At 45.5% G+C, this 14,333-nt stretch overlaps 1 protein-coding gene across 1 annotated transcript in view; it reads left to right on the top strand.

Moving 5' to 3' along the window:
• Positions 1–12,045, top strand: part of LOC101921456 (scavenger receptor cysteine-rich type 1 protein M130-like) — a 28,119-nt gene extending 16,074 nt beyond the window's left edge. The window contains exons 8-16 of the mRNA XM_027783803.2: positions 2,120–2,434; positions 3,194–3,256; positions 3,343–3,657; positions 3,853–3,888; positions 4,181–4,318; positions 4,614–4,709; positions 5,283–5,366; positions 7,645–7,797; positions 11,154–12,045. Coding sequence (XP_027639604.2) covers positions 2,120–2,434; positions 3,194–3,256; positions 3,343–3,657; positions 3,853–3,888; positions 4,181–4,318; positions 4,614–4,709; positions 5,283–5,366; positions 7,645–7,797; positions 11,154–11,257 — 1,304 coding nt within the window. The 3' untranslated portion in view covers positions 11,258–12,045. The remainder of the gene's footprint in view (positions 1–2,119; positions 2,435–3,193; positions 3,257–3,342; positions 3,658–3,852; positions 3,889–4,180; positions 4,319–4,613; positions 4,710–5,282; positions 5,367–7,644; positions 7,798–11,153) is intronic.
• The last annotated feature ends 2,288 nt before the right edge of the window (positions 12,046–14,333 follow it).

Below are 14,333 nucleotides of genomic sequence, written 5' to 3'. Positions count from 1 at the left end.
GATATACGTGTTTTAGGCACACAAAATGGATGCAGATACATGCCAGCTGACCAGATTGCTTGGATAAGCACCATGGACCTCCACACAACAAACAAGAACCTGAGCTTTCTTGGGCACTGCTGAATTTTGATGTATGCATATCTCTGGTGATAGCCAATGGACTAAACCCACGTAACAAATGACCTGAAATTAAGCCTCATTTTGGGTGGGAAGAGGAACACCAGCAATCTTTGGAGCTAATCAGCAGAAGGTAGTCCATGCCCTGGCCTTAGGACCAATATAGGTAGGTAGCAATGTAAAAACTTTGTTATATACACACACAGGAAAGAAAAACATGATATGGAGTCTGTGGTACTATGAGCATCTCAAGAGATGAGAGACACTGTTGGCACTCTGGTGTCAGAGCCACAAAAGAGCAGAAAATGTCGACTGCCCTATAAAGCAAGAAGCCCTTGCTGCATATGCAGAGGGTGTCTGGGTGCCACTGAAGTGAGCGCAGAGCAGCCACTGCGGTTACGCCCTAGACCAGCCATCCTGAATTTTAGGTTCAAGGATTCAACACCACCAAGGGAAGAGCAACCACAACTACATGGCAAAACTGGTTACTGGCCCTTTTCCCATCTGCACTCACTGGTTCAAGCTCCAGAGCAGGATTAGTTGAACTAAGTCAATGGCCAGCAATCAATAGCATGAGGAAGACCAAACACCTCTGGCTGTCAAAGCCCTAGCATATGGTGAATTAAGTACCAAAAATAAACAACAGAGTTTCTTTACTGATGGATCCTGTAAAAGCACGGCAGGATACAGGAGGTGGAAATCCTTGGAACCCCTCTATAGGAGAAGCTGCCATCCGGAAGGAGACTTGAAGAAATTAGAAAGGCCTTGAAAAGGGCCTTGGGACATACTCAGGAGCACCAACAGACCCATGTATACAGGCTCCTGGATAGTGAAAAAATGTGGTAAGGAAATGGCTTGAATGAAAGTGTGATAACGGGCAGCAGTGAGGAAAACTGTTTTGAGCTGAAGTATGGAAAGCAGTACAACAGCTGCTTGAAGGAAGACCCACTTAGTATGTCATGCTAATAATGCACATATCCCAAGTTCAAAGGCAACTCAAGAAACATAGCAACCAAGCTGACCAGCTGGCTCAACTGTCAGTAGAGATTTGGGACAGGAGCATAAAGGAAAATTATTTGGAGACAGATGAGCCTAGGAAACTGCTGACCATGCTGTGAGGGACTGAGGACAGAGAAGGCTGCTTAAGCTTGTGTTGGGAAGACACAATGCAAGCAATGTGGCAGTGTGATGTCTGTGGAGTAACACACCACGCATCATGAATGATGAAACAGTATGCACGGTGAGAGAAGTGAATGTTGGGAGATGGCTGGCGATGGATTATACCGACCAACACCTTCCTCCCCAGCAACACCGGCAGATGCTATGGTCTCAGTGGCAGAGCACCACCACGGTGGTTAGAAGCTTTCCCCACTCAGACAGCAGGCACAGGTAGCACCTTAGAAGGGATATATAAACAGTACCTGTTGGCACTGCCGCTTAGGCGGGAATCAGACAACATAAGTCATTACAAAAATTCAACCATTTGAGAATGAGTGGAGTGGGTACATCACCAGGCAGCTGGAAAGTAGAGCTGAGCAATGGTTTATTTAAACCCATGCAGCCCAGGAGAAAACCTAGGCCTATTTGAGTGACGAAGTACCAGCCAGCCCTGAGGATGCTTAGATTGGGAAGCCTGCAACAGCTGCAATCCCTAAGACAGTGGTTGCTATTGTGTGAAGAGCAGGGTTTGCCTATTGGCTGGTCTTTGGAAAAAGAACAATCAAATGTGTGCCTTTACAAAAATGGCATATGAAAGAGTAATCTTACTTTACCTCATAAGCTATATTCTTGCTCATGCATTTTGCAGGGACAAGTTCTGAATCTTGTAACAAATATATGTTGAGATTGGTATATGATGTTAACTTTTGGGTTTAAGTGTTTGTCCCTTCCAGAGTGGTTTTTTTCTGACTCAGCATGATGAACAGGATTGTTAGCAGATTCTGGATTTCACTGATCACAGCCAAGTTCCTGGCTAATTACATTTTTGTGTCTTCACTTCTAGAGTTCCTGGCTCTGAGGCTGGTGAATGGCAATGACTGTGCTGGGCGGCTAGAAGTTTTCTACAATGGGACATGGGGGAGCATTTGCTCAAATTACATGTCTCAAGTCACTGCAAGAACTGTATGCAAACACTTGAATTGTGGAGACGATGGGGAAATCGCAAGTGACTTCCAGTACGGCAGAGGTTCTGGGCCCACGTGGCTGGACCACGTTGAGTGTACAGAGCAACATAGCTCTCTCTGGCAATGTCAGTCAGACCCCTGGGATCCTCAGTCATGTGATAACCGCGCAGAAGAGACCCATATTTCTTGCCGTGGTAATTAGAAATGCATCTGTACGGGACTGCCCAGACATACACATAAACCTACGCAAGCATATATGGACATTGTACTAATTACCTCACGTTCATTTGTTATCTGGTATATATTATTTCTAGTTTCATGCAAATGGCACAAACATTTTCTTTTGTCTATGTCCTTGATATAAATGAGTAAATTATAGTTACATGAATGGCACCGAGTGCAGTTACACAGTGAAAATCCCAAGGAAGTTCCTGATAGGATGGTGCCATTGCATATTTTTAAAGCAAAAAATCTATGCTACAGTCAGTCTGTGAGATCTGAGTTAAGGTCAGACTTCTCAAGACGTCTAGAGGCATGTATGTGTTTCTGCATGTATGGAGGTGCATCAGTGCATATGTACATGTACACTCATGCATGCACATAGCCATGGACAAGTGTATGAATTAGTTTAGTTCTAAAGGTCCATTTCTAGTGCCTGCTTTTATGACAGTATTTCATATCTGTGGGTTCCCACTGTAATATAAATGAATTCTAGATGACATTTAAATCTACTGAAAGGGATTGCAGCTGCCTCACACAAGAAGAAAGAAAGAAAGCAAGCAGAGTCATCAGGAAGATTATTTAATTCACAGCAATAGCCGAACAATGATTCACCAAGTATGGGCCATGTATGTTATAGGAAAAAATTAACCTGATGATGAATTTTCAAGCATTTTATTCTCCCTTGCACTTTTCAGAGAATAATTATTTACTTCGGTATTTAAATTTTGCAGGAAGAAAAGAGGCAACGACCCCAACCTCATTTGCTGAGTGCCCGAACGCTACAAGTTGCTCAGGTACCTCTACCTCTTTGGTTCTCCTTACCACTCCCTGCGGACCTTCCTGCTGTTTCAGCGATACAGAAGGTTTCTGTGTCTTGCAGACAGGGAGAAGTTACGAGTCATAGGAGGAGAGGATGGATGTTCAGGCCGAGTGGAGATTTGGCACCAAGGTTCTTGGGGAACGGTCTGTGACGATTCCTGGGATGTGGCAGATGCTAATGTCGTATGCAGGCAGCTGGGCTGTGGATCTGCTGTGTCTGCTCTGGGTGAAGCTGCCTTTGGGGAAGGGACTGGTCCCATCTGGCTGGAGAAGGTGCATTGTAAAGGAACGGAGCTGTCTCTCTGGGACTGTCCTGCCAAGCCCTTGGTGGGCAAAACCTGTGATCATAAAGAAGATGCTGCTGTGGATTGCTCTGGTTAGTGACTGGTCCTTTGGTTCATTACACAGATCTGGGAAGGAGGTGGATAGAGCCACACTGTGCCAGCTGTACAGCCCGGTGACTAGCCCCTTCATAATTCTGACTGCAGTAATATTATGAATGACATGAAGATGTTCTCCCTATTTTTCACATTTGCATCTTCCTTAACCTGGACTCACCTTCCTTTTGCAGGTATGACAGAAACAACAGCATCACCCACTAGAGCAGGTAACACATTACTTCTTCCCTCTTTCTTTCTTCCATCAAATGAGAATTTAAAGTCCCTGATCCATCAGCAGTATATTCCAGCTCATCAGCAAGCATCTCCAGCAGCCTTTTGTAAAGGAGAGCTCAGTGGCACCATCCCCAGCTGCTGAATTCCAGCTGCTTGAGCGGGATCCACCACTGGGCAGCAGGTGACCTGCCTCACCCTGCCAGCGTGGGCACAGCAGGAGGCCACAGAGGATCAGCCCTTTGGGTCACCTGATTCTCTATCTGTTGCTTCTCCATTTCCATTCAGATCCTCCCCGCCGCCCTCCAACAGACAGTACAAGAATTTCAGTGCCTGTCATCCTCTGCATTGTCCTGGGGGCCCTTCTCTGCCTGGTCCTTGCCATTCTTGCTGGACAGATCCGACATGCCAGGGCACAGCAGAGAGGTGGGTCCCTTGGGACTGGTATGAGATGCCTCCTCCACATGGCTGGCAAGCGTCTAGTTGGCTGGGGAGGCTGGGGCTGGGTGACTGAGATGAGTGGCATGTGCTGCTACACTGAGATTCTCACTTACCGTCTGGCTGGGAAAGAGCCCAGCAGTGCTTATCCTCAGCCAGCACCTCTCGGTGACCTGGGTACCGGCCGGGCCACGCAGACCCCTTTAGGTGACTTCTCCTTTTCATGACCCCAGCCTGAGTATGAGCAGAGGCTGTGTGACTGATCACTGCCTTTTACTTGCAGGCTCTCGACTGTCCTATGACCCCTTCCCTGAGACTGTCTATGAGGAGATCGACTACGACGTGGTGAAGGAAAAGCAGGGCATGGCTGGCCTGGCAGGTCTGTGTGTCTTCCTCTTGTCAAGGGAAAATTCCTCCTGGTGGCTCAGATCCCAAGCTGAAACTTTGCAGGTCCCAAATATCCAGGGAAACAGAATTCCTAGATCTGAGTTGAGAAGTTTCCTGCCCACTGGACCCTGCAAGTTCCTCTCACAGGGACAGTTCATTTCGTGCTGTCCTCACTGCAGCCATATAGGTCAAACCAATTAACAAGAAAACCTGCCACAAACAAACAAATAAAAAGATTCTTGCTGCCATTATTTAAAGCAGGAACAAATAAAGGAATAATTTGTATCTCCCTCCCAGCAGCTGTGTCTCTGTAGGCTTCCCCCTGCCGACTCTTTTCTTCCTTGGTGGCTTGCACCCCACCATGAGCCACAGGAGGCATTATGGGGCTCCTAGTGGATCCTTGGTTACTGCGCTGTAAGCTCTTTACCTTGCAGGAGTAATACTGGCTGCCCAGGAATCTGTTGACCTTGGATGGTATTACTGTAGCCTACCCTTGTCCTCATGATGCAGTCTTAGCAGCTAAGGCGAGTTTGATCTGATACCATTGTCTTTCTCATTTGCCTAGATTCTTATTCAGAGAGTACAAAACCAAAAGCACAGTTTTATAGTGGGGACAGTGATGAAGAAAATGGTCCCGGAGCAACTCAAGGTAATGGAAGATGGGGATCCTACAAAGAAAGAGACTCAAAATCAGGGCAGCTTTTAATTTCCAAAGCATTATTGGCCATTAAAAATTTTTTTCTTGCTGCACTTCATGTCCACTAGTGATGTTTTGATGTGAACCAAAAATTTCTGTTTAACTCTTGTGGTTGGAGAATGCAATGCAATCTCATATATAAGTGCTAGTCTTCTCTTCTATATGAGAAATTGCAAATAGATGTTTACTGGCAGTATTGCACTCTTCATAGGATCCAGTCATATGAATCTAACAATTTGACCACTGTTCTCCCAGAAATTGAGACTGTAGCAGCTTGTAAGCTATTCCTTCATTTCTGAGATAAATGAGGAGAATTAAGATACAGGAAAAACATGCTCCAAATAAGAATGTTGGCAGGTCATTGGAGCTGATTAAAGATTTTTAATCTGAGTGATCTGAAGAAAATGCAGTTTGCCAGATGTGGGGGATTTTTTTGTGTTTTGTTTGTTTTTGTTTTTTATAATTTGAAAAAGCTGAGTAAGAGAAAGTGTTTGGAGAAGAATTTCATTTTCCTAGAGCTGATCAAAATGCTCTCTTAGCTATTGCCCGGTCTCTGAGAGATCAACTGTCAAAGGCACAAGCAGTTTTGGACCTCAGTTGCTCATATCCCAGACTCTCTGCTGTACCATGTCTTTGATTTTATTTTCTATTGCTTTTTTTATATTAAGGGGGTTTATTATTTAAAATAAAACTAAAAGCTTTTCTTTTCCTTACACGATTTGAAATACTTATTAAGAGGATAATTATTCCAAAATAGATCTCTTTTTCTTATTCAGATTGAATATTGAGTAATAGGTAAAAAGTGAAATAAGAGTGCTTTTTATTTTTTGTATGTATTTTAATTTTATGTATGTATTATTTGTATGTCTATGTGTATATAACATATATACATACACACATATATACATATATTCCATAAAACAATGAAAACCAGTATTTTCTGAGGGGTGGATTCCAGTGCAGTTTGGACCACAGGGCTAGCTGTCCTGAGAAATGAGAGAGCGAGCTGGCTGCGCACAGAAGTGAGTGTGATGGGTAGAACGTTCCATGGATAAGGAATTGGCTGGATGGCTGCATCCAGAGAACTGCAGTCAGCAGCTCACTGTGCAAATGGGGTCCCTCAGTGGTCCGTCCTGGGACTGGCACTGTTCAACATCCTTATTAATGACACAGGGAGTGCGATGGAGCGCACCTGCAGCAGGTCTGCAGGTAACACTAAGCTGAGCGGTGCAGTTGGTACGTGTGAGGGAAGGGATGCCGCCCAGGGGGAGCTTGAGAGGTTTGATAAGTAGGCCAATGTGAACCTCATCTCATGAAGTCTACCAAGGCCAAGTGCGAGGTCCTGCATCTGGCTCAGGGCAATCCGCAGGGTCAGTACCAGCTGGCGAGGAACGCACTGAGAACAGCCCTGTGGAGGACCTGGGCTGCTGGTGACAAATGACATGACCTGATAGTGTGCACCTGCAGCCCAGAAAGCCAGCTGAGCCCTGGGCTGCATCCTCAGCAGCGTGGCCAGCAGGGTGAGGGAGGGGGCTCTGCCCCTCTGCCCCTGGGTGAGACCCCCTGCAGCGCTGCCTCCAGCTCAGGGCACCCCGTGCAGGACAGACATGGACCTGTTGGAGCGGGTCCAGAGGAGGCCACAAACGTGATCAGAGGGCTGGAGTCCTCTGCTGTGGAGAGGGTCTGAGAGAGCTGAGGCTGTTCAGCCTGGAGAAAAGGAGCAGAACTGCAGGTATTTTTCTCTAGAGGTTTGCCCTAAGCTTGTAGCCACATGTCCATATGCAAACAGCCAAGGATGGCTACTTAGCTAGACCATTTCAGGGCAATTTAACAGAAGGTGGTTAAAGTAACGAAAATAGTAAGAAGCAGGTGCCACAGAGGGATAAACAAGGAGCAGTTTGTCATTGTGCAATTATGAAATGCAGTGGGGAATCTTAGTCTGAAATAAAACCCTGTCACAAACTGCCTCCCTCTTCAGATCGTCTTCTGCCTCCTGTCCCTACTCCGTGTTGATTTTCGCTTTCTACTTGTAACAGCAATGTATAACAATTATTGGAGTTATATCACTGTTGTCTGAAACACCTCAGAGTCCTCAGGGGGATTCTTGGGTTATTATTGTTCATTAGCATCATAATATCAGTATTACAGGCCCTTATTGCTGGATCATCAGCTACTGCTTTCTGTCGTGGAGGATCTTTCCCTGTTATAATTAATACCTGTACTGTTCCAGAGGCCTCCCCGCTGCCTGAAAATGCCCTGGAAGATGGTTATGATGATGCAACAGAAGCTTTTGGACCTAAAGATGATGCTTCTTCTGGGCAGAATGGACAGGAAATCACTGGGATCTCTGAAGAAAGTGACGGAAACCAGGATCCACAGACGGGTGAGGCCAGAAGGGCAGTGCTTTCATGTTTGTTTTCATAATCTATAGCTACTGTACTGAACGCAGGGGAAAACAAGGTGGAGGGTACCTCAGGGGATCACCCAGGCTCTATCTAAGCCCTGTCAGGGGGAACGCTACCTGCCTGCATGAGGATGCAGGTTGGATGTCATCACTCTGTTCTTATAGCCATTCAGTAGCACATTCCCACGTTCCCACAGCTTCTACAGGTAACATATACCCGTGCAGTACCTTCCTTACAGCTACAAAATGCCTGCGGCCTAACATAAGTCTTCAATGCTGCAAATTAGAATTGTTACTTCTTATTCCAATGACCGTGGGAATAGAGGAGTTGCATTCATCTTTGTAACACCCTTTTTAAGTACCTGAAGACTGTTAACATATCCCCCCTCAGTTCGGTTTTGCATTTTGTTTCTCTGACTACCACAACCTACATCAGTCAATTTTCTGCTTCTTGTCGACTAGACTTCTGCTTATTCTGTATGTCTCCACTCAGGCTGTGTCAGTAGGTTCATATCTTCCAATAAGTGTTTCAGAAACAATATTTTACAGTATTTCTGTACAGCATGGTACTAAGACCTTACTAGTATCAGGTAGAGCCAAAGGACTACTTCTTATGTCTTAGAGGTTATCCTTCTGTTTATGCATGTTGGTGTGATGTTTCCCTTTTTTGCAACAACATGACACTCCTGACTTTGAATCCTGATCTGGGTTCATCGTCCCTGGCCTGATGCAACTTCAAATCCCACTCTGTAAAATGCTACATACCATTAGACACTGATCTTTCTAATTATGCAGTTGATTGTTTCCCCCTTCATCTGTAGTCTTGTAAATGTTGTTACTAGATTTCATTCTATGTCCCTCAAAACCTTGTCAGTATGGCATCATCTGGAAAATGTAATAAGAACATGTCTCTCTTATCTTAGGACTTAATGAAAATACTTAGTTGTATTTAGGGCTGTCAAAGAATTTCACCTGGTACAGTGAGCTACACTAAGAATACCATTTTTCACTGAATATGTACCCAGTCTACAGAGGTTTGAGTTAGACTCTAATTTACTTACAAAAATATCCCATGAGTTGAGTGACAATTTACTTTACTCCCTTATAAAAGCACTTTTAAATAATCAAAAAGAAAAATCATATTTATCTGCTGTGATTTATTTTTGTTAAATCCATGTTACCTGTTATTTACCTGCTTTTTTTCTTCTGTCTCCTTACAAGGAGTTTATTTGTTCACATACCTTTCTGAAGCTGAACTTTCTGTAACTCCTAATCTTCTTTCTTCTCCCACACACACCATCTTAAAAATCAGCATAAGTTGTTCATGTTTTTCCAGTCCCTCAGAGCCTGATCTCTTTGAGCTCTTAAAGACAATGGACAGTGCCTGGAGGGTGGATTTAGCTAGGTTTATATCCTAGCACTAAGTTTTGTCAGGCACTTAATTCAGAAAGAATCAACAAAAAATATTTAAGACAGACTTTTCTTTCTCTGTGTACTTAGTGTAACCATGGAACACTTTCTGATCAGCTCCACGTTTTGGGGTAGGGATAAACATATTTGACAGACTGAAGGTGTGAAAAAAATAATGAAAATATTTTAGGACTCAAAGTGATTAGAGAAACGTTAGAGAGTTGGGGGGGTTTCACGGCCCATGATTATATTAATTCTAACATTATGTATAAAGTTTTATACACTTCTACCTTACTCAAATGAATTCTCAGTGTCCTTGTGAACCTCACTTGCTGTTGACTTCATACAAAGCTGCTCAGTTGTATTGATGAACTTTGCTGTTTGCAAAAACTGCATATAGTTAAGGTATATTCACCTCTCTGGTCTGTTGCTTGTCTTCTAAAAATTAGGAGGTGCTAGGGCCTGCTAAATCTGGTAGTGGGATGGAGCTCCAGCCAGGGGTGAGGCTGAGCACGTGTAGGCATGCACACGCAGGCACACAGGGCTGGCTTACAGAGCCAACACAGACAGCAAACGTAGCCCTCAAACACCAGCAGCACCAACGGCCTCATCCTGTTCCCCACTCTGGCTGACCAGGGTGAAAGGCTACTGGTGGAACATGCCTATGTACACACGTGGCAGGGATTCCTCCCCTTGCTGGCCTTAGGCACTTTGTCCAGCAGCTGTCCCAGGACCCGGCTCGTCCAGCTGCTGGCACCTGCATGTGCTAACCCTGGGCACCCATGGACCCACTCCAGTTTCTGGTAATCAGACCTACACACACATGCACCTCCCCGTGCACATGCACACTATACTTCCACCAGTAACTGAGACACTCGGCCTATCCCGTAACTGGTCCTGGAAGCCCCTGGCTTTCCAGTTACTCCACACACCCACGTGCACACTACTGGTCCCCCAGTACCTGGGCTTAGACATGCAGCCTCCCAGGCAACTGGCCCCTGGGTACCCTACCCCAGCTGCTGGCACCTGGGCAGGCCCTGAGTCCCACCCCAGCTGGTGGCACTTCAGAGTTCTGCCCACTCCAGTCTCTCCGGTTACTGGCATGACCCCTCTGAGCCATGCTCCAGCTCTGGTTGCTGGCACTCAGACCCCTGTGCACACACAGACACACCAAACAGAGACACCTGGGAGGGAAGCAGTTAGAGATGGAGTTCAAGAAGACAACAGGACAGATACTGCTGATCAGGCACAGGGCATGGCCAAACACACAGACTGGCCAGCAGCCTGTTTACAGGCTACCAGCCCCTTTTATCCACTTACTGTTCTATTTGCTCACGTTTGTTCCTCCCCAAGCTACATGGACCCCTCCTTCTCTGTGCTTCTGTTTCCTCCCCTAAGCAGTCCATAGTAAGCTGTCTATAGTCCCAAGATGTTCTCCCCTGTATGTCCCAACAAGTCCCATGCCTTTGTGCCTCCCCGGTCACCAGGGTGGGTGACATCCTCTTCACAGGCTTCAAACCCGGTGGGCTGAGCACTCCGTCACAGCCCTGGGACATGATGTATCAGGGCACATTTGTGGGATGGACAAGGACAGACCTACTAAATTTGCAATGTGTCAGATAACACTTGAGGTAGTAAAATGGAATTATTTAGGGATTTTGAAGAATTGCCCTTATTAGTAGTGTTTAAAGTCTGATCAGTAGCTTGTTTTCTGGGAACAGCAAGCTTGATCCTTGGACATGTGTACATGTAGCAGGAGGTAAAATGAGACAAGCAGTCCTCAGGTCTTTCACAGCCATGCGTATCTCAGGTTCTAACTTCTGGAGGAGACAACTGACAGCCCATGCTGCTAGCTGCACAACCATGTACAGGTAATATGCACAGGACATCCATTTACCTCGGTGTTCTTCCCTTCATGTTTTCAGACAGGAGTCCGAACGCGTCAGGAAACAGGACTGCTGGGGCTGAGAGGCGTGTGTCCCCTGCTCATGAAGATACAGGCTATGATGACATTGAAGAGCTGAGATAGTGACAGAGGCTGCTGAGTTGTACCGACCACTTTTCGAAATACACCTTTGTCCATAAAATGCTAACTGGGTAGTAGCAGAGCCAGAACAACCTGCATGTAGGATTAGTTTACCTAAGTTTGGTTTATTTGCAGAGAAGTGATTGCATACTTAGAAGACATACAAGCGTGACTGTTAAGAAAACTTTTCTTATTTCCCTTACAATTTTTTGTTGCCAAAACTGCTTGGACACTTGGTGCTTCTTATTTCTAAATATTTTCTTTGTAACTTTTTTCATCTTACAATATTTTCTTATTAGAAATGGTTTAAAGATCTCTTCTCAAATTTATGCTTCTCCTTCCAGACACACAGGACGGCTTTCTGGAGACTGTTAGGAATGGAGACTGAACTGCAAGAAATCATCAAAGTTCTGTTTCATCTTTTGGGTATTGATGCTTGTCACATAGAATGTGAGGACTAGAAAAAATTTTCTAGAGAGCACTTTGTGAGAAGAGAAACTCAACAAGGTTGTTCTTGTCCTTGCTTTAGATGCAGGCCTGTCATCTGAATTATGTACAAGTGAATCACACATTCGACTGGAGGGAAAAGCTTCTCTTCTCTTTTCTCTCTCTATACCATGATGATTTATTGTCTCCCAAAGCTGTACCAATCATATGGTAAGAGAAAATTTCTTTCCACAAATGGCAAGTGGTGGTCATACCTACAGGTGTCTGTCATGTAATTTCTTTTAATCATATGAAGGTAGTTTGAAAAAGTCCACGTTGATGCAATAGAAGGTGAAGTTTTGTTGCCTTGTCTCCTAATGGAATTTCTTTCAGGCCTTCAAAGAAAAAACCTCCCTTGCATTCTGTCATCTCTCTTGGCCTCCATTTATCCCTCAAAATCCAAGCCATACCCTTCCAGTAGACACACCCTCTCCACCCAAGAAAGTTGCTAATTTATTGAAGAATGTGAAGGATTTTTTTAATGAACCTTATTCAGATCAACTAAGTATATGAAAAGAATAAGGTCTGAAACTTCAACATGGGTATGATTTTTTGGATCAGAGGGTAAATGTTGTGGAAACGCAGATTGTTGAGAACTTGTCCAGAGCACCCCAGCATCATATGCCTAGAAGAAATACCTGTGGGAGTCAGCACGGTCTAGACAAGACTCATTTGTGCATAAACACAACTGTTGTTCTAGCCATCATCATACATAAAGAAATATGAGTTTGTCTCAGACAGCTGAGAAGACACACAGATAAGCAAATCCTTTCCCACACAACCCCACTAACCTCATTAGCCCAGCACCAGGACCCCCTACCACCCCGTGCCAAGGACTGAGGCAGAAAAGGCTGCACTGAGATGAACGGAATACTTCTTTGTAATCGGTGAGTATCCCAGCAAAGATGCACTTCCCTGGCTGTCTTCCTCTCAGCACCAAACAGAGCTTCCCGTGGAATATTGTGCAAGCAGAGGAGTACTTGGCACTGCTACGATTCTGGGATGCATGGGATGTTTCTGTCTGGGTACCTTCACCCTTTCCAAGCTACACTGCAAGCAGTGAGGAGGAAATGCAGAAGGGAAGGCTTGTCTGGTGAAGACAAGGCACTTTGTTAAAAAAGATCCTAAGGGAAAGCAACCACCTTGCCATCTAGCTCCAGCCAAGAGTGGTTTACTTCTTCCCTAGGTAAACCTAGGATCACAGGAGGACATAAAGCCATTGCAGCAGCCAAGGCTTTGAGAAAGGAATTCTTGCTGATTTCTTGCTTCTCCAGCAGCACCAGCAAGACCTGAGAGGCATGCTACAGGCACACTGTGGGACACAGAAGGAGAGAAACACATATACCCATGTAATTTAACTGCATCACACCATCTACTTTTCCTGGGTCACTAATATAAAAAATAGGAAAGTGGAAATAGTGAGTAAATAGTGAGTACTGCAAGTAATAGGAAAAGGCAGCAGAAGGTGACAGGTGCAACCAATTCTATCCCAGAAATAGGTGTAGCACACTTTATCCCTGTTAGAACTACCTATAGAGGACAGGCCCTCCCCTCCCTGGGTGCACCATGCCAGGCTCCCACCCATGCAAACATACAAGCGTGCACACAGAGCTCACCGGGACAACCTGGGCCCCTGCGGCAGCCAAGTCACGTTTACATACAACCAGCCTTTTTTATCCCCTTATACCTCTGTTTTCCCATATTCCTCCCAACATCACCAACATTCACTCCTTTCCCTGCCTTTGTTTCCTCCCATAAAAGTCCAACCAGAAACCCAAAACGATCTTTCCCTGCATCCCAGACCCCCTTGCAGCACCTTCCCCCACTGCTGATGTAATGGATTTTACCTCTACACCATGGGGCTGATGTCTATCTGGGGACAGCCCTGGAAGGAGCCCAGAACAGTGGAATTTGGGTTCTCATGTGCCATTGTACCCCTGAGCACCTTTGGGCTGGGGGAGATGGGACATGCTCTTGTGACAGCCTGGAAGCAGCCAGGGTAGGGTACCACTTAGGCTTCCCCCCACCCCCCATCATCTTTCTGTGCTCCTCTGTGGATGCGCAGATTAGTTTTTCCATCAGATGACCTAATAACTTCAAGCTGTACAGCCCAGTTCATAGGAGGAAAACCTGGAAAGACTCATGTCTGAGTGGGAGGTGGCTACAGGAGCTTAGAGCACAGCCCGTGGACCAAGCTGGGAGCCTTTGCTGATGATCAAGGGATCGACAAGTGTAAAAGTGCTTGTGAGACAAATGTGTGAGTGCATGCCTCTGCCAGTGAGCATGGAACTGAACTAGCTGGCAAGTAAAAGACCCATATACTGGGCAAGAGGGCTCATGATCAGGGTGTGAACCTGAGAGGGGCTGAGGGCCCATGCTGATATTTCAGAGACCTGCAAATACCCATGTGCTCATGAATCTAAAAGATGAAGGGGTGTGTTTTCACTAGTGACCTTAAACCGCAGAGCAACAGGACTGAACTATCACCACTTTCTTTCTGAGTTCTGGTAGCAGTGTATGCCAGTGTCATTACAGGCAGTGCCCTGTCCATTGTGTTCTGTGTCAGCGTCCCCTCTGTCTGTATACACGACTG

Source organism: Falco peregrinus, chromosome 6 (genome assembly GCF_023634155.1).
Source record: "Falco peregrinus isolate bFalPer1 chromosome 6, bFalPer1.pri, whole genome shotgun sequence".
NCBI lineage: Eukaryota > Metazoa > Chordata > Aves > Falconiformes > Falconidae > Falco > Falco peregrinus.
The sequence above is the reverse complement of the archived record's forward strand: the minus strand, read 5'-3'. Positions and strand labels throughout refer to the sequence as shown.